Source organism: Capra hircus, chromosome 3, assembly GCF_001704415.2.
Source record: "Capra hircus breed San Clemente chromosome 3, ASM170441v1, whole genome shotgun sequence".
Classification (NCBI taxonomy): Eukaryota; Metazoa; Chordata; class Mammalia; order Artiodactyla; family Bovidae; genus Capra; species Capra hircus.
In genome coordinates this window covers 66,428,143-66,449,017 of record NC_030810.1, presented here as the reverse complement: position 1 = coordinate 66,449,017, position 20,875 = coordinate 66,428,143, and the positions used below count along the sequence as shown (strand labels likewise).

General features: G+C 38.5%; 1 protein-coding gene across 3 annotated transcripts; it reads left to right on the top strand.

Annotated features, from left to right (window-relative positions):
• On the top strand, positions 4,212–20,585 carry LOC102174264 (guanylate-binding protein 5). Of its 3 annotated transcripts, none has more exons than XM_018045712.1 (11): positions 4,213–4,440; positions 11,196–11,399; positions 11,914–12,041; positions 13,185–13,294; positions 13,551–13,747; positions 14,473–14,715; positions 15,967–16,247; positions 17,247–17,459; positions 18,339–18,441; positions 18,757–18,923; positions 20,354–20,585. In XM_018045712.1, the coding sequence occupies exons 2-11, from the start codon at positions 11,204–11,206 to the stop codon at positions 20,465–20,467; spliced, it is 1,752 nt and encodes a 583-aa protein (XP_017901201.1). In that variant the 5' UTR covers positions 4,213–4,440; positions 11,196–11,203; the 3' UTR covers positions 20,468–20,585. The 3 variants fall into 3 exon arrangements, with proteins under 3 accessions (XP_017901202.1, XP_017901201.1, XP_017901199.1); XM_018045710.1 differs by having other exon boundaries at positions 4,214–4,440; positions 18,748–18,923; XM_018045713.1 differs by lacking the exon at positions 18,757–18,923 and having other exon boundaries at positions 4,212–4,440.

The window sequence follows — 20,875 nt, the reverse complement described above, 5'->3', positions numbered from 1 at the left end:
TAATATTTTTCAGATTCCTTTCCATTATAGTTTATTACAAAATATTGAATATAGTACTCTGTGTTATACAGTAGGATATTATTGTTTATCTGTTTCATATACATTAGTTTCTATCTGCTAATCCCGAACTCCTAATTTATTTCTTCTCCTCCGCCTTTCCCCTTCAGTAATCAGTTTGTTTTTTATGTCTATGAGTCTCTTTCTGTTTTGTAAATAAATTGTATCATTTTTTAGATTTCTCATACAAGTAATATCACATCATATTTGTCCTTTTTCTGACTTACTTCACTTACAATGATCATCTCTAGGTCCATCCATGTTGCTGCAAATGGCATTATTTCGTTCTTTTTATAGCTGAGTAATATTCCATTGTGTGTGTATATGTGTTTGTGTGTGTGTGTTCAGTCATGTCTGACTCTTTGAAACACCACGAACTGTAGCCCTCCAGGCTCCTCTGTCCATGGGATTTTCCTGGCAAGTGTACTGGAGGGGCTTGTCATTTTCTTTACCAAGGGATCTTCCTGACTCAGGGATAGGACTCACGTTTCTGCATCTCCTGCATAGGCATGTGGATTTTTTTACCACTGAGCCACCAGGGAAGTTCGTATAATATATGAAAGTTCATATATATATGGCATAGATATACATGCCACATCTTCATGCATTCCTCTGTGGATGGCTATTTAGATTGCTTCCATGTAAGACGAATTTTTACTAAGAGAAAATCGAGTCAGGAAAGGAATGAAAGAATGCATTTCCAAGCATATGGAAACTTTGTTCAAAACTCTTCATTGAGCAGCAGTGTGGTACGTTTGGTCCTGAATGCAGGTCCATGTGGCAGAGATAGTTAGGGTTCAGAGATGGGCGGGCAGGAGCCATATTCTGTAGATTCTTGCAGGCTGCTGAAGAGATTGGATGTTACACTCACTGCAACAGGAAGCTTTCAAGTTTTTAAAACTTTTGGACATGAAAATGACATGAGTCCTTGAGATGTTATGTTTTTTTTTTTTTTTAATTCACTGCCTACTGAGTGGAGAATGAATTAAAAACAATAAAAAGTAATAAGTCATGACATCAGTCCTGGCAATAGTCCCACCTGCAGCTCCCTATGTTGACCAGCCTGTTTTTGTAGAGAATTAAAATTTCTAAATGCCTCACACTTGGTCCTGAGAAGCAACAATAAAAAGGGAAGTGCTGGAACTCCTTTTATCACCATAAATTACAGGCATTTCCAGATATTATGCTTTTATTTACCTAGCATAAATGCTTTCCAGACAGGAAAACAATCCCTCATATCAATTCAAGGCTATGAAACACATTTGCTGGAACAGAATTCAGATTGAAACAGAAATTAACAAGCAGCTACTTGTATAATAGGCTCAATTCTAGGAAATTAGTGGGTTTTCTGTTCTAGCAAAACAAGAATGTGATTTTTAAGATATTTAAACTTATACCAGATTGCATTAAAATTGTTCCAAGGGCAACGAAGCCACTGTCCGTGAGGTTGCCTTTGAAGATGGTTTCTAAATACCTCTTTCTTCCACTGTGCCCACCGGTTTTTCACTGGCTAGAAAAATTTCACAAGCAGCTGCTGCTTGTCTGGAAACATCACCAAAGACTCAGAACCCTCAAAATGTAGTTAATTTTAAGCTACATGCCTCTACACTCCTGTAAGACATTTTTGCACATGGTTTTCAGAGCAAGGGTGTCAATTTATAATGCCTCAGATTTTAAACTCAGCCCTCTACTCTCTAGCAGTGTAACATATGTTGCTGGGATAATATATGATAAAAAGGTGAAACACACATTTTGTATTTGAACACTTTACCCCAAAATTCGTGATAGACAGGGAAATATGCATGTTCATAAAAATCTATTCACATGTCTGTTAGGGCAGAGGTCTTAAATACAGGGATGTAAGTTTTAGCAGAAATGTTAGCTCTGAAACTCAAGGTAGTGAGTAGAGGAAAGCAGACAGAGTAAGAACAGAGTGTGGAGTCATCAACGTAGAATGAGATGAGCTTTGGTGGAGTGTAAGGCTTGTATACCCATCAAAGCTGTGATGAGCAAAGAAGTCTTAGGAAAAGAGATGCCTCCTACAGTCCATCTTTAATAGAATCTACTATACTCACATATGACTTTTATATAGCCTGCATTTGGGAGTGGAGTTTCTAGGAGCTGATATTTCCAATTCCACCTCAGATAAATTTCAGTTCAAAAATTGAGTGTTCATCACTGTGACTAAAAATTCATGCTACAATAGATCAGACAATGACCCAGTATGGTCTCAGCTTGCAGTAGAAAACCAACCAAATGTGATATTGTAGGAATAAAATAGAGTCATTCTTAGTTGATTTTCCCTTTAAGCGATGTATGTTAGGGTCTCTAGAGAAGGATCTGCCACTTTGGTGCCCCAGATGGTGATATCAGGTATACCAGCCAGCAGCAAGGCCCCAGCAACCCCAGAGGCACAAGTCTGGACATGTAGACACCAAGCGGCAACTCTGCCAGAGGCAGTGGAAGGTGGAAAGTGCTAACCCTCAAGTATAACCAGAGGCAGCTCAGATAAATAAAAAACTTTAGCTAGTGCTGTTTTCCATAGTGCCACCTATGGGGAAACAAAAGATGGGCTCCTATTTCTAAAGAATCTGAATGTCCACTAACAGAGGAACTGGTAAAGGAGATGTGGTACATAAATAAAATGGAATGTTACTCAGCCATAGGAAAGAATGAAATAATGCCATTTGTAGCAACATGGATGAACCTAGAGATTATCACACTACGTGAAGTAAGTCCCACAGATAAAAATATTATGGCATACGTAGAATTTGAAAAAAAGGATACAAACAAACTTATTTACAGGACAAAAACAGACACACAAACTTCAAAAACAAATTTATAGTTACCAAAGGGGACAAGTAGGGCGGATAAATTAGGAGTTTGCAATTAACATATATGCACTGCTAAACAAGGATATATAGCACAGGGAATTCTACTCAGTATTCTGTAGCAACCTATATGGGAAAAGAATCTGAAGAAGCATGAATATCTGTGAAAATAAATAGTTTTCTTTAAAAAAAGAAAAAAACAGACGTGGAACCAGAGACACACACACGAGCTTTAAACACAGAAGAAAGATGTTCACCGCTTCAAATGCATCAGCACAGAACCAATGACTCTTCACTACATGAAGAACAGTAATGCTGTATCACACAAAGAAAATGACAGTGCTCCAGGAATTCAGTAAGGCAGTTCAATGAACTCAGGAATGAAATAAATGAACAAAAGGAATACTTTGCCAAAGAGACTGAAACACTAAAAAAGAGTCAAATAGAAATTCTGCCGCTGAAGGACTCAATAAACAGAATAAAGAGTGCATTAGAAATTATTAGAAATAGAGCAGACCACATGTCAGAGAGAATTAGTCAGTCTGAAGATAGAAATCTAGAAATAATAGAGGCAAAAGAGGAAAAAGAATTAAAAGTGAGGAAATTCTGTAAGAAGTATCTGACTCCTTTAGGAAAGGTATTAGGGTAATGGGTTTCCCAGAAGGAAAAGAGCAGAAGAAGGGAGCAATTTATTTAAAGATTTAAAAATAAATAAATAAATAAAAAAAATTAAAAAAATAAATAAATAAATAAATAAAGCTAAAAAAAAAAAAAAAAAAAAGAAATGATAGCTGAGAACTTCTTAAGCCTGAGGAAGGAACTTGACATTTAAGTTCATGAAGCAAACTGTTTGCTTTGAATATTTGTCTGACTGATGAAAGACGCAGTTGCAAAAATTCATTTGTTGACCATTTAATGACAGATTATTTTAAAAATTCTTTAAAACTGTTTAGCAAGGTTTATCTATTTAGGAAGATTTTTTTTTTCACTGAAATTATATAGCAGTTTATTCTGTGTGTCAAACTTAGGTTTTCTCAGAAAAAAATTCTATCAAAATTCCTAAATATTTAGCAAGAGAGGACCTGAATTGTATAGGATGGCTTCTTCCTTATTTTGGGGTTATAATCACTGTTATTGTAGACTTACTGTGGTTTCTTACAGCCTTGAAGACAGTTTGGAGTAGGAAAAAATGCAAATGATTTCAAAGTTCTCTTCCATGGACAATATGCAGTTTCTGGGAAGTCAGTCCAAATATATTCAAACCAAGAAACTCCGCCTGGAATCATTTAGTCTCTGAGTTCGGCTTTTGGTTTCAGTTTCCTTCAGTGACATTTCAAAAACCCCTTTCACTATGAGTTTCCGTTTCATATTCTAATCCCTTGTCCTCTGGCAGCATGGGGTGAAGAGAAAAGAAATCCCTAGGATTGGTAAGGAAAAAAGATATCAGAAACCAACACAAATAAACTAAGAGAAGGAGCAAGAACTCAAGTTTTCAATGAAGCAGCTTTCTTAACAGCTCCAGAAGATTTCTGCTACTGAATTTACAGTTAAGGTAATACCGGGCGAAGGGTGGGAAGATGTTTGCAAGTGTCAGGATGTTTTTAAAAAGCCATTCATGGATTTGCGGAACAGTAGGAGAAAGAGAGGGTGGGACGAATTGAGAAAGTAGCATGACATATATATAATATCGTGTGTAAAATAGATAGCTAGTGGGAAATTGCTGTATAACACAAGGAGCCCAGCCTGGCTCTCTGTGACAACCTAGAGGAGTGGGATGAGGGGAGGGGAGGGAGGCTCCACTGGAAGGGGCTATATATAAATATATATAAAATTATGACTGATTAGCATTATTGTATAACAGAAACCAACACAACATTGTAAAGCAATCTTCCTCCATTTAAAAATAGTTTGTTCATGGTGTGATGCAGCTGAGCTCGATGTAGACTGTCAGAGCCCTGTTAAAGGTAAATTGTGGTGATGTCAGCCAGGCAGTAGAATTCACTGTCAGTTCCTTTTGTTTATGGTTGAATTAGACAGGAGCACGTGCGGGGACAGAGGGTGTGAAATGTCTTCACCCCGTTTTTCTTTCTTTGCCACCTTATGACCCATGGGAATTGTAACTGCCACTTAAATTATCTTTGTCTTTGATAAAATCTGATTAACATCCTTCAAATTGCAGCCTGAAGTTTTCAAGAACTATGTATATTTCTTATTTTTATTATAGTTATTTTCATGAGAAACAACATTGAATGAGATGTAATGTAAATGGCTTGCTTCCATTAAGAACAAAAGAGAAAAAAGGAAAAAAGTTGAATCCCAGAATGTACAATGAAGCAAGGCTTCACAAAATTGGCTATACATTTTATTCCTAGTCTATATAGCTCAAAGTCCACAGTCCAGCCCAAGATGGAGTCTTGCTTTCAAGATAGAGCCTGTTCTGTCTGTTTCCTCCTTCATTATCATGGCACATATTTTGCACATCTCCTTCTTGTTTGATTTCCATTTTTCTCCTTTGTAAGAGCTTTTCCTCTACAAATTCAAACCAAAAACTACACAAAGCAAAGTGAAGGCAAACAACAATAACAAAAGCACACATCATAAACTGAGATATGATAGCAGAGCGACAGTTATGCATGAGGCTCAAACACAATGAACCTGCAAAGATGTTTTGGAGGCTGGGTTATTCAATTAACATGAAAGATGCTACCCAGATAACATCTGGTGACAATATATAAAATACTTCCGCTGGTATAAATACATGGCCCTGATGTTGTTTATTAAGTGGCCTGAAAATTCAGACAAATTCATTTCCTTTCTCACTAGTGACATCATCCCATAGCAAGAGATCTGGTAAGCTCTCAAAATCTACAAATAAATTTTGATTGTTTATCTTCTGTTTTTCTAGCTAATCGTTGTGAGTCAGGTCTCCATATCTTTCTAATCTAAAAATGATTGTGGTTCCTGCCATAAACAAATCAGACAATAGGACTCAACAAACATAAGATGCCAATACTGCTTTGGAAATGGGTTAAAGTAAAAAGAGATTTGGCGTTTGGGAATGTAAAATTATGTGGTATCCTCTCTTTTTGGATCTGGCTTGGACTGGGCATTTCTGGCTCCCATGTCCTGGGGCTATGTCATTTGCAATGGATCTCTTATCTGCTCCCAAGCAGTTTCTATTTATCTGTCACCTGGATAATCTCTGGGGTTTTGGCAATTAAGGAAAGGGGGAAATGGGTCCTCACACTTTTAAAAAAGGAATTTTTACATTAGCTAACAAGGGAATCCAGACCTTTTTATTGTAGGATATCCCTTTAAAAAAAGGCAAGCAGATGGTGAGATTTTAGCTTCTTTTGTAAATAATTGCTTCTAAAATGGAAGATAATCATTCTTTATAATATGGCAAGGCAGAAAAGCAAGCATTTGTTTACATTTCAGATAGCTTTAAATCTATTTTATCAGGGATTCTTTAGGTTACAAGAATTAACATTAAGAAACTAGAAAATAGCTGTTACAGTGAATGCAGTTTGGGGAACCAGTTGAGGTGTCAGGGATACCAATTGATGATTTTCAATGGACCATTCTGAAGAGCTATTAAGTCCAGACATACAAAACAAAAGAAAACACTGCTACAAGAGTTCTTAACTGCTAAAATGGAATCAAACATATATATATATATATATTCAAATATACCTTTTCAAATTATAAAAAGTACCCTTAGTGAATAGGAAAAAAAGGCTTTATTTTAGCAACCAAGATCAAAATTATCAATAATAGAATTAAAGGAATCTCACACATATTTAGGTTTTTATACATTTTATTCCATAATCTGGATCTTATAATGGTTAAGTGTTAAAATATTTTTACTCACTATCTCATTCATAAAATGATCACTCATTGAAGTTTTGATTGAATAACACATATTAATAGTTACATAAAAATTCTTTAAAAGTAAAGCTTTAAGAAGTAAACAATGGTGTGATCACTAATCTAGAGCCAGACATCCTGGAATGTGAAGTCAAGCAGGCCTTAGAAAACATCACTACGAACAAAGCTAGTGGAGGTGATGGAATTCCTGTTGAGCTGTTTAAAATCCAGAAAGATGATGCTGTGAAAGTGCTGCACTCAATATGCCAGCAAATTTGGAAAACTCAGCAGTGGCCACAGGACTGGAAAAGGTCAGTTTTCATTCCAATTTCAAGGAAAGGCAATGCCAAAGAATGCTCAAACTACCACACAATTGCACTCATCTCACATGCTAGTAAATTAATGCTCAAAATTCTCCAAGCCAGGCTTCAGCAATCCGTGAACCGTGAACTTCCTGATGTTCAAGCTCGTTTTAGAAAAGGCAGAGGAACCAGAGATCAAATTGCCAGCATCCGCTGGATTATGGAAAAAGCAAGAGAGTTCCAGAAAAACATCTATTTCTGCTTTATTGACTATGCCAAAGCCTTTGCCTGTGTGGATCACAAGAAACTGTGGAAGATTCTGAAAGAGATAGGAATACCAGGCCACCTGACCTGCCTCTTTAGAAATCTGTATGCAGGTTAGGAAGCAACATTTAGAACTGGACATGGAACAACAGACTGGTTCCAAATAGGAAAAGGAGTCCGTCAAGGCTGTATATTATCACCCTGCTTATTTAACTTCTATGCAGAGTACATCATGAGAAACGCTGGACTGGAAGAAACACAAGCTGGAATCAAGATTGCCAGGATCAATCACCTCAGATATGCAGATGACAGCACTTATGGCAGAAAGTGAAGAGGAACTAAAAAGCCTCTTAATGAAAGTAAAAGAGGAGAGTGAAAAAGTTGGCTTAAAGCTCAACATTCAGAAAACGAAGATCATGGCATCCGGTCCCATCACTTCATGGGAAATAGTTGGGGAAACAGTGGAAACAGTTTCAGACTTTATTTTTTGGGGCTCCAAAATCACTGCAAATGGTGACTGCAGCCATGAAAGTAAAAGACGCTTAATCCTTGGAAGAAAAGTTATGACCAACTTAGATAGCATATTCAAAAGCAGAGACATTACTTTGCCGACTAAGGTCCGTTTAGCCAAGTCTATGGTTTTTCCTGTGGTCATGTATGGATGTGATAGTTGGACTGTGAAAAAGGCTGAGCACTGAAGAATTGATGCTTTTGGACTGTGGTGTTGGAAAAGACTCTTGAGAGTCCCTTGGACTGCAAGGAGATCCAACCAGTCCATTCTGAAGGAGATCAATCCTGGGATTTCTTTGGAAGGAATGATGCTAAAGCTGAAGCCAGTACTTTAGCCCCCTCATGCGAAGAGTTGACTCATTGGAAAAGACTTTGATGCTGGGAGGGTTTGGGAGCAGGAGGAGAATGGGACGACAGAGGATGAGATGGCTGGATGGCATCACTGACTCGACGGACGCGAGTCTGAGTGAACTCCGGGAGCTGGTGATGGACAGGGAGGCCTGGCGTGCTGCAATTCATGGGGTCGCAAAGAGTCAGACACGACTGAGCGACTGAACTGAACTGAGAAAATGGTACCTAAGGACCTGGCAGGTGTTACTTTAATGCACTTTGGCTGGACATAGTCCTAAATTAGAGAAAAGCAGGTTGATATTGGGTAAAGGAAAAAAGTGTAATAGAACAAATAGTGGTCATAAAGATTCAAACTGGGGATTCAGGGAGATACAAACTAAGAAACATAAGCAAGACAAAAGCCGATGGAAAAAAAACGAGACTCAAACTAGCAGTAGTTTAGACTCAGAAAATGCTTTTCTATACATTCACCACATACTTAAGAACCAGTAGGGCAGCCTCTAGTAGAACTTTGAAGGGCCTCATTTCATTTCAGTAGCTCAATCATATACAACTCTTTGCAACCTCATGGACTGCAAAACGGCAGGCTTCCCTGTCCATCACCAACTCCAGGAGCTTGCTCAAACTCACGTCCATTGAGTTGGTGATGTCCAACCATCTCATCCTCTGTCGTCACCTTCTCCTCCTGCCTTCAATCTTTCTCAGCATTAGGGTCTTTTCCAGTGAGTCAGTCTTCCCATCAGGTGTCCAAAGTATTGGAGTTACAGCTTCAGCATCAGTCCTTCCAGTGAATATTCAGGACTCATTTCCTTTAGCATTGACTGGTTTGATCTCCTTGCAGTCCAAGGGACTCTCAAGAGTCTTCTCCAACACCCTAGTTCAAAAACATTAATTCTTCAGTGCTCAGCTTTCTTTATAGTCCAACTCTTACATCCATACATGACTACTGGAAAAACCATAGTTTTGACTAGACAAATATTTTTCGGCAAAATAATGTCTCTGCTTTTTAATATGCTGTCTAGGTTTGTCATAGCTTTTCTTTCTTCCAGGAGCAAGCATCTTTTAATTTCATAGCTGCAGTTATCATCTACAGTGATTTTGGAGCCCAAAAAATAAAGTCTCTCAATATTTCCCCATCTATTTGCCAGAAAGTGATGGGACAGGATGCCATGATCTTAGTTTTCTGTATGTTGAGTTTTAAGCCAACTTTTTCACTGTCCTCTTTCACTTTCATCAAGAGGCTCTTTAGTTCTTTGTTTTCTGCCATAAGGTTGGTGTCATCTGCATATCTGAGGTTATTGATACGTCTCCAGCAATCTTGATTTCAGCTTGTGCTTCAGCCAGACAGGCATTTCACATGATGTACTCTGCATAGACGTTAAATAAGCAGGGTAACAATGTATAGCCTTGACGTACTCCTTTCCCCATTTGGAACTAGTCTCTTATTCCATGTCCAGTTCTAACTGCTGCTTCTTGACCTGCATACAGGTTTCTCAGGAGGCAGGTCAAGTGGTCTGATATTCCCATCTCTTTAAGAATTTTCCACAGTTTGTTGTGATCCACGCAGTCAAAGGATTTGGCATAGTCAATAAAGCAGAAGTAGATGTTTTTCTGGACCTCTGTCTTTTTCAGTGATCCAGAGGATGTTGGCAATTTGATCGTTGTTTCCTCTTTCTTTTTTAAAACAAGCTTGAACATCTAGGAGTTCATGGTTCACGTACTGTTGAAGCCTGGCTTGGAGAATTTTAAGCATCACTTTGCTAGCGTGTGAGATTAGTGAAAATGTGTGGTAGTTTGATGTACTTTGGCATTGCCTTTTCTTGGGATTGGAATGAAAACTGCCTTTTTCCAGTTGTGTGGCCACTGTTGAGTTTTCCAGATTTGCTGGCATGTTGAGTGCAGCATCTTAACAGCATCATCTTTTAGGATTTGAAATAGCTCAGCTGGAATTCCATCACCTCCACTAGCTTTGTTCATGTTGATGCTTCCTGAGGCCCACTTAACTTCATATTCCAGGATGTCTGTCTCTAGGTGAGTGATCACACCATCGTGATTATCTGGGTCATGAAGATCTTTTTTGTATTGTTCTTCTGTGTATTCTTGCCATCTCTTCCTAATATCTTCTGCTTCTGTTAGGTCCATACCATTTCAGTCCTTTATTGTGCCCATCTTTGCATGAAATATTCCCTTGGTATCTCTAATTTTCTTGAAGAAATATCTAGTCTTTCCCATTGTATTGTTTTCCTCTATTTCTTTGCACTGATCACTGAGGAAGTCTTTCTCATCTCTGTGTGCTATTCTTTGGAACTCTGTATTCAAATGGGTATATCTTTCCTTTTCGCCTTTACCTTTCACTTCTCTTCTTTTCTCAGCTATCTGTAAGCCTTCCTCAGACAACCATTTTGCCTCTTTGTATTTCTTTTTCCTGGGGACTGTCTTGATCACTGCCTCCTGTACCATGTCATGAAACTCCATCCATAGTTCTTCTAGCACTCTCAGATCTAATGCTTTGAATCTATTTGTCACTTCCACCTTATAATCGTAAGGAATTTGATTTAGGTCATACCTGAATTGTCTAGTGGTTTCCCTACTTTCTTCAATTTAAGCCTGAATTTTGCAGTAAGGAATTCATGATCTGAGCCACAGTCAGCTCCTACTCTCTTTCTTTCTTTCTTTCTTTCTTTCTTTTTTTTTTTTTTCTGACTGTATAGAGTTTCTCCATCTTTGGCTTCAAAGAACAAAATGAATCTGATTTTGGTATTGACCATCTGGTCAAGTCCATGTGTAGAGTCTTCTCTCGTATTGTTGGGTCTAGGACTTCTCTTGTGTTGAAGGGCTTGGACTTGTGTTATTATGACCCTTTTTACTATCTTTTTATTTATTATGATTCACTTCTTCAGAAACTTAGACCATCTGGGGAGAAGTATGTCTATAGGTTGAGGAAGTAAAATGACTTTTTTCTGCTTTATGAATAGAAACTTCAGTCTTTCCCATGTCTTTCCTTGAACATCAGGTGACACCATGGACATGGCCCCATTGATTCACATGCCAGAACCCTTGTGCCTCATTGAGAACACTAATGGGCAACTGCTGGCTAATCCAGAAGCTCTGAAGATCCTGTCTGCCATCAGGCAGCCTGTTGTGGTGGTGGCTATCATGGGCCTCAACCGCACAGGCAAATCCTACCTGATAAACAAGCTGGCTGGGAAGAACAAGGGTGAGTGACACCAGCAGAGCCCAGCTAAGTCCTTTCTGTCTACCCACACTCCCAACATGCAGCACAGTGATGTGAGGAGAGAAAGTCAGAGACCTGGAAGGAATATTGAAAGCTAATGCTTGGCTCAAATCTAGCTAATGTTCTTCTGGGAGATGAAAGGTAGAGTTCTGCTTCTGACATATCACCTCATTTTTTTCCTCAGTATCTACTTAGAAAAATTACAGTACTTTCCAATTATAAGAAGACATCAATGAAATAACTTTTACATATGTATTTACAAGTGACTAAATTTTGATAATATAATATTCTTGCAAAAAAAGAAATGTCAAATTTCCAGCCCTATGGTCCTTGGCATTCTTATTATCGCATTCCTCTATTGTAATTCAGATCAATACAGAGTTATATTTTCTGCCATTTCCTCGCCTTGCTTTCTTTAAATGGTAGCTCACTTATTAAGACAGTCTCCAGTTTCCAGATCCACTCCTCTATCACAGCGTCTCAACTCCCGCTGTAGGATTCTCAGTTGGATCTACAGTGCAGTCTCACACGAAGGGCATCTGGATGTGGTGTGTACCTCACCCCAAGAAACCAAACCACACCCTGGTTCTTCTTGACACTGAGGGGCTTGGAGACATAGAGAAGGTAAGGAAAAAGAATTTCTTTTTAATCAACCTCCTCATCCCTGAACACTCTTTACCTGGGGAGACTTTTTTTTTTTTTACTTCTACTTGACCAGGGTATATATTTTTTCCCCTTTCTGTTTTTAATAGTTAAATTTTAGAAACTGAAGTGAGAAAAATAGGTGTGAAAGCCAGAATCACAATTGGGAGACTGTGATAATGTGGAGCTGGGCAGCTAACTGAACTGAAGAGAGAGATGGTGCAAAAAAAGTCACCGTCATGAGTCTGACCCTGCAGAGGACAGAGGTTAGCAGTGGGCTTCAGGGCAGCAGAGCTTGAGTCCAAATCAGGATCCTAGTACTTGCAGCTCTTAAGACTTTGACAAACAAGAATAAGTCTCCTCAAATCTCCTATTTCCCCTTTGGTCTCATCCATTTTATCCTTTGCACAGGAGATGCACGTTATTTTTCCACTTCTACTGGCAAGAAAAAAAAGCCTTGGTTTGTAGCACTTTCCAGTTTTCTAAGTGCTCCCATCATAGCTGCCTCCAAGCTACCGAAGTGAAGTCACTAAACTCAAGGCTCAGAAAAGGTGTACACAACCAGCTGTTGTAAGCTGGTATGAGCTGGCTTGAGCACAAAATGGGATCTTTCCCTTGTACTTCTTGTTTTCCATGTCTTCATTTTGCTTTTGATTTACCACAATTCAAAATGATCAACCCATTTTTGCTTTAGTTTACTTACCTGTAACATAGAGACAGTAGTTAAAACCTTATTCTCACAGCATTGTTTTTGAGTATTAAATATGATCAGTAATATGAACTTCCCTGTGTATAAGTTACTCAATAAAATAGATGCATGTATTATGCTTACAGACCTACTCTGTTTCACACAGTTGAAAATCTTGATTTTAACTATTCTGGTTACCTTCAGTAACTTTGACTATCGATTTTGCAAATACCTAGCCAGTTATAAAAGGGACTGATAAGTTAATAAAATATGGTTTTATATAAAATTATCAATGCTAATGGCAGAACTAAATTTCCCATGTTTCTCACAACCATTTTAGTTTTTCCTGTTTAACATTTGTAGATCAAGGGTCTAGTTTTAGTAACTGCTCATATGGGAGTGCCATGAGACATGACTGAAATTTATTCTGACTTCTAGGCGACAAGACTAATGACACCCATATAGCTGTACTGGCACTATTATTGAGTAGTACGTTTGTATACAACACCATGAACAAAATTGACCAGGGAGCTATTGACCTCTTGCAGTATCCTTTTGTGGTCCAGGATGGTACCAAAGCCAGAAAGAATTCCACCATTCACCAGCTCATGAGTCCTTGTGTATAAAATACAAAGGTGAAAACACTGTAAACATTAAAAGAACAAGACAAAGTCCTTTGTTTACTGAATTAAAGGAGGACTTGGTTACAACCCAAAGAGAATATAAAAGCATATAAAGGCATGGAATTAAATATGGCCCAGATGCAGTCCTATTTCCAAAAGTTTTCCTTAATTGCATCTCAGCTATGTGACAGAACTGTCACATCTGCTCGGAATAGATACCTCACCTAATCTTAACAGGGTAGACGACACAGCTGACTTTGTGAGAATCTGTCCAGACTTAGTGTGGACTCTGAGAGATTTCTACCTTGACCTGGAAGCAAATGGGCAACTCATCACAGCAGATGAATATCTGGAGAATTCACTGAGGCCAAAGCAAGGTAATGGACTCCAATTTTGGAAAGAGGGAGAAAAATAGCACAAGAAGTTATCTCTTATGTGTCGCTGGTTAAACTTATAGTTTCCTATAGTTACTCAGCCGACTAAATGACTACATAGTATTAATAATTAATAATTGTTAATTAATAATTAACTATTTTAATTAATTAAATTAAATTATTTTGATTAACTAATTAAAATCAATCAATAATATTTGTTAGTTTATAATACTATTAACAATACATGGTATTAATAATACTATTAATAGTATTAATTATTAATAATACTATTCATTTAAATGAACTGAGTCCATATTAAATTATATTATTCCCTGTTCTTGGAGCAAGTTACTTTTCTATTTTCCTTTCCCTGGTTGATCACCTTTTGAGCTTTTGCTTTGGGTTTGTGAAAATGTAGTGAAGTAAATAACGTCAGGGAGGTTAAGTGAAAGTCGTTCAGTTGTGTTCGACTCTTTGTGACCCCTTGGACTGTACAGTCAATGGGATTATCCAGGCCAGAATACTGGAGTGGGTGGCCTTTCCCTTCTTCAGGTGATCTTTGTAACCCGGGATTGAGCCCAGGTATCCTACATTGCAGGCAGATTCTTTACCAGCTGAGCCACAAGGGAAGCCCAGCAGCATCAGGCAGAGGCCATATTTATTTGTGCGAAATAGATCAAAGTGAAGGTTAATTTGATACTAAATAAATCTTATTTTTCGCTCCACAGGCCCCAACCAACATCTTCAAAATTTTAATCTGCCCCGTCTGTGTATACAGAAATTCTTTCCAGTAAAGAAATGCTTCATTTTTGACTTGCCCACTCACCAGAAGAAGCTTGCCCAGCTTGAGACACTGCATAATGATGATCTGGATCTTAAGTTTGTACAACAAGTGGCAGAATTCTGTTCCTACATCTTTAGCCATTCCAAGACTAAAACTCTGTCAGGAGGCATCAAGGCCAGTGGCTCTCGTGAGTACCTTTTCAGAGGTTTTCCTTCAATTCAAAATAGAGAATGAGAGCACTATTGTAATTTCTCCTTCCACTGTCAATGCTAAAAATGCATAGTTAGATACTACCAAGAAAATCATAGGTATCATATTTATTAAATATTTCCAAAAATATAGCTAAATGTTTTTAGTAATGTTTGCAAAATAAGATAAAATAGGAAGAATAATCTGAAGAAAATGTCAAGTTAAAAAAGTTCTGCCTATAAATGATCCACTGTTGAACTAGACTAACCCGCATGGGTTGGCAGCACTTGTTCCACCAATACAGTGAGTATTTGTTAAGTGCCACAGCCTTAGATAGGCAGAAAATGGGAAGACATACATTGTAGAAATGGAACATACTTACCATAAACATTAAACAAACAGATGCCCAGATTGTCTAAAACCCTTCAAGAAATCTAAGCAGACTTCTCAATCCAATTGTTCCTAAATACTCTATGTCTTGGAACTTTGTAAATTATTGTGTGTTAGTCACTCAGTCGTGTCCAACTCTTTGCGACCCCAAGGACCATAGCCCACCAGGCTCCCCTGTCCATGGAATTTACCAGGCAAGGATACTGGAGTGGGTTGCCATTTCCTTCTCCAGAGCATCTTCCCAACCCAGGGATTGAACCCAGGTCTCCTGCACTGTAGGCAGACGCTTTGCAGTTTGAGCTAGGGAAGTCTGTGTTGTAAATTATTGCTACAACCTAAAGGGAAGATGAGCGCAAACACAAGTAGGCACAGGATGAGGAGGACAAACAGGAAAGTTCCAACAAAGAGTAAGGCGACCTGATCCAATTTGCCTACTTTGTGCTTTTTCAGGTGAGGGTAACACTCACACCAGCTTTACATGTTCAAGTGGATGAGAAAAGGAAGGGAATAGACATCTGAGGAAGAGAGAAAGAAAGGGAAGAGTAGACAGGCAAAAGGTCTGTAGTATTCTAAATAAATGAATACACACAACTTTGTGTAACCATCTCCTCATTGCTCAATTAGAAAGTCATGAAATGTAGGTCATCACACAAATCTTCAGTTTTCTCCTTTGAACACTTTCTTTTCTCAGAGAATGAAAGATCTGTCTTCTTGATCATATAATTTCCCAAAGGAACTTACTTGGTCCATTTGAACACTGTGCAGAAGGCTGAATATGCTAAATGAACATTCTCAGAATTAGTTCAGAGCATGTCCTTTTTCTCTGCAAATAATTCAAGCATCTCTTCCCCCTGTTAAGATCTAGAGAACCTAGTGCAGACCTATGTCAATGCCATCAACAGTGGGAATCTGCCCTGCATGGAAAGTGAAGTCCTGACCTTGGCCCAGATTAAGAACTCGGTTGCGGTGCAAAAGGCCATTGCCCGTTATGACCAGGAGATGGGCCAGAAGCTGCAGCTGCCCACAGAAACCCTTCAGGAACTGCTGGACCTGCACAGGGCCAGTGAGAAAGAGACCATTGAAGTCTTCATGAAGAACTCTTTCAAGGATGAGGACCAAGGGTACCAGAAAAAATTAGAGGTAATTAAGTTTTTTGCTATAGTGGATGGGACTTAGGGGCAATAAAAGGCAAAATGTTGCTATGCAATACAAAATGTGGACTTAACTAAAACAATTCTTACTAGACTGAGAGATAATGACTATCACTTATGTGACCAAGATTTCACTATTATTCTGAAGACAAGTAACAACAAAAAGCATATAACTACCCTGGACCCAACTGTTGTTGTCATTATTTAGTCTTAAGTCATGTCCGACTCTTTGCAGCCCCATGGACTGTAGCCCTCCTGGCTCCTCTGTCCATTGGTTTTCCCAGACAACAGTACTGGAGTGGGTTGCTATTTCCTTCTCCAGGGGATCTCTTCCCAACATAGGGATTGAACCCACATCTCCTGCATTGCAGGTAGATTGTTTATTACTGAGCCACCAGGGAAACCCCTAGACCCTATAGATTCTAAAAGTTTCACACACAGATAACTCATCTTATTATGTTACACCCATGAACTAGTGTTTTCAAAGCAATCTTATCCCTTAAAAAATTGTATTCATAAAGTATTAACTTACCTTTTTTTATTAATCAAGCATACAGAATTGCCAAAGGTTCTACTAAAAGATTATCTCCTCATGTTTAATAGCATATGCTCATTATTCAGGCCAATCATCCATTCTACCTCCTCACTGGAAATCCCAGACCCGATATAATATTGAAACAGTAGTAACACAGTAGGTTGCATTTAAAATTAGGGCTTGAGGATAGAGATCTGTAGTCTGAAGATTCTATCTAAAGTAGAAGAGGCAAAAGAAAGGGGTGTCCAGAGACTTCAGATACAAAAGTAAAGTCACTTTTCTACAGTGTATTATCCATGGAACTTTTTTACAATAGGTTTGGTAGAAAGAATATAGTATTGCTTGTAGTCTTTGAATTCCCAGAAAAAAATACAGAGATTCTCTTTGTGAATCATTTCTAAAAACACTGAATTGTTGGTAATACCTTTTCTATGGGCCTTTGTCCCCTTAAAGATGCAGCTAGCAGCCAAACAGAATGACTTTCATAAACGCAACTTGGAGGCATCACAGAATCGTTGCTCAGCTTTACTTCAGGATATTTTTCATCCTCTAGAAGAAAATGTGAAGCAAGGGGTTTATTCAAAACCCGGGGGCCATTGTCTCTTCATTCAGCAGAGAGACGAGCTGATTGCAAAGTACAATCAGGAGCCCAGGAAAGGAATACAGGTATCCTTGGCTTTATGTATTAATTATGGGGGGTTTGTGGGGGGGGTCTTCTTTGAAAAATCAATGACGACAGACAGGAAGAATAATAGTTGTGGAACTGAACTAGACTTTTGTGATGAAAGTGAAAGAGGAGAGTGAAAAAGTTGGTTTAAAGCTCAACATTCAGAAAACTAAGATCATGGCATCTGGTCCCATCACTTCATGGGAAATAGATGGGGAAACAGGGGAAACAGTAACAGACTTTATTTTTGGAGTCTCCAAAATCACTGTAGATGGTGATTGCAGCCATGAAATTAAAAGATGCTTACTCCTTGGAAGGAAATTTATGACCAACCTAGATAGCATATTGAAAAGCAGAGACATTACTTTGCCAACTAAGGTCTGTCTAGTCAAGGCTATGGTTTTTCCAGTGGTCATGTATGGATGTGAGAGTTGGAGTGTGAAGAAAGCTGAGCGGCAAAGAATTGATGCTTTTGAACTGTTGTGTTGGAGAAGACTCTTGAGAGTCCCTTGGACTGCAAGGAGATCCAACCAGTCTATCCTAAAGGAGATCAGTCCTGAATATTCATTGGAAGGACTGATGCTGAAGCTGAAACTCCAAAACTTTGGCCACCTCATGCGAAGAGCTGACTCATTGGAAAAGACTCTGATGCTGGGAGGGATTGGGGGCAGGAGGAGAAGGGGACGACAGAGGATGAGATGGCTGGATGGCATCACTGACTCGATGGATGTGAGTTTGAGTGAACTCTGGGAGTTGGTGATGGACAGGGAGGCCTGGCGTGCTGCAATTCATGGGATCACAAAGAGTCGGACATGACTGAGCAACTGAAGTGAATTGAATCATTTTTTACTTCTGATTATATTTTTTTGGGTTCTTAGGCTGAGGAAGCTCTTCAGAAATATTTAGAGTCCAAGAAGTCTGTGAGTGTTACCATTTTTCAGATAGACCTGGCTCTCACAGCAAGGGAAAAGGAGATCGAAGGTGAGAAAGAAAAGGGGGAAAAAATGCAACACAGAAATTCTACACATTTTATGTTAATTTGACCTGGTTAAACCTGGGATCATTAAACTAGAGGTAGAATGGCAAACATGTACCATTCTTAGCTCCTCAGTCTATACCTGAATAGGGCATATACCCTCAGCTACCATATGATTACTTGCAGGGAGGAAAAATGACCAAGGAAATTTTATCTATGAAGTAGTGGCAATAACAAATAAGGGAGTGGGGGCAGAAGGCAGGGTACTTTAATCCTAGAGAGGTTTGTCATTTCCTTCCTCTCTGAGGTAGGTATAACAGAAGAGTTTATGAAGGCTGAAGCACAAAGGTTGATGGAAAGTCTAACTCAGCATCAGCAAATGATGGAGCAGAGGAAGATATTCCATCAGGAACAAGTGAGACTAATGGAGAGAAACAGAGTATACCAGCAGGCACTGCAACAGAGGGCCATGGAAGGTCAGCTCCAGGTACTCATCAATTATTTCATCTCTGGATTTTAATCACACTCCCCTCTCTGTATCAGTGAGAACACGAAGCACCAACAACGTGGAAGAGGCAGCGTAAGAATGTGGCCTAGGGCAAAGACTCTGGAATCAAATAGTGTGGGTGAGAAACCCAGCTCCACCTCTTACTAAATCTATTGTTTGGAGATATTTATATTAATATTACTTATTTTATATGGCTATTTTGAAGCTTAAATGAGTCAATATTTGAGTTTAGAATGGTACGTGGCACAGCATAAGCACTATAATTTGTTAAGCAAAATCCAAGGACATTTCTAACCCACAGTAATTAGTCTTGTTATTTTGTTCATTTTTCTAGCTAGTCTTTTCCTTTGGTCATAGATTACCTTGTTAAATTAATCTCATATTACTATGTCCATGCCCCTGTCTTTACCTTAATTGTTGCTGGTTCTGAAGGCCTTTAACTTGCAGAGTTTGTTTCATCCAGTCCTCTGCTATTATTATCACTCAGTTGGCAGTAGTTCCTAGCTACCAAGCACTGTACAAAGCACCATAGATACATTCTTTAACCTAGTCTATTCAGTGAATCAGGGCCATTATGCCCCCATCTTTCTGATTAGAAAAATTAAGTTCCAAAGAGATAATTAATGCCACTATCACACAGCCTAGCAAATTATCAAAACAGCCTTCCCAGTGAGTGGGATCTGCAGTGCTTTCATATCTACAAACCTAGCCTTACATTCTTCTGTGAGCACCCTTAGGAGACGAAGGTCATCCTCCCTATCATGGCTGATCTACCTGTAGGTTCTTGTTTTCCAAGAACTGTTTCAAGACAATTTTGAGATTACAGACCCGCACTGAAGGGCAGTATTTTCAATCTAGGGTTTCTGAACTCATTCTTTCCTTCTATTTTAACCCTGTGACTGTGGAGACATGGAACAAATTCCCTTATCGAAGGCTCAGACTAGGATATCACCTAGACCACCCAGTTGAACTTTTGTATTGAGCTTTAAAGTTATGACATTCATAATGGATAAAATGTGCATTTTACTAATTTTAACCTCTCCTTGTAATACTAGATCTGATGTTTTTTTGTGTGTACATGAGAACTGAAGTCAAGATGTGATTCACATTGCTTAAGGACAAAGGGAGAAGGGGCCTTAGGATATAATTCTTGGGATACCAATATTTCAGGGACTGAGAGATGATGTTTCTGCAGCAATAGGAACAGACTGGGAAGAAGAATTACACAAGTAGGAAACCAAGAGTAAGAGGTAAAATAGATATGAATGGAAAGGAGGAATTAGGGACTGTCTTTTATTACTGATTGTTTAAAATAAGTAAGGGGAAAGTCAGTGACTGGGACTTTTCCTAAACAGTGATCTGGACACCACTTTTTGCTCAGCTCTTTCATTTTATGTATCATTCTTTAGGAAGAGGTTAAAAGGCTCAAGGAGATAATCCAAGCTGAGAACAGAAAACTTCACGACAAACTCCAGAATCTTCTGAGGAATGACTCACCAGATGATACATGCATCTTACTCTAAAGAGCTAACATTAGAATCTCACTTACTTGTTCATTTTCACTGAAGACACAAAGAAATAAGAAACTATAGAACTTGACACAATTATCATTTAAATAAACTTCATGATAATTATACTGAACTTTTGTATTGAATTATTGTTATGATACTCAATGGGTAAAACTTGCATTTTACTAATTTCTTGGTAAATGCACCAATAGTTTAAGTATTGATTGCTTCCTTAAAAAGATTATGACTTTTGTTATAAGGGACATTTTATCATTGCCTCTTGGCACTGATATTGGGCAGGTTCAATCAGGGAAACTTTCTCTTGTACCTCTAATTTTCCATATTTTTCTCAGTGGGGATTGGAAGTGACCTGGAGTGGGGAATATTTCTATAATAACCCAAGTCACATGGATCTTGATTGAA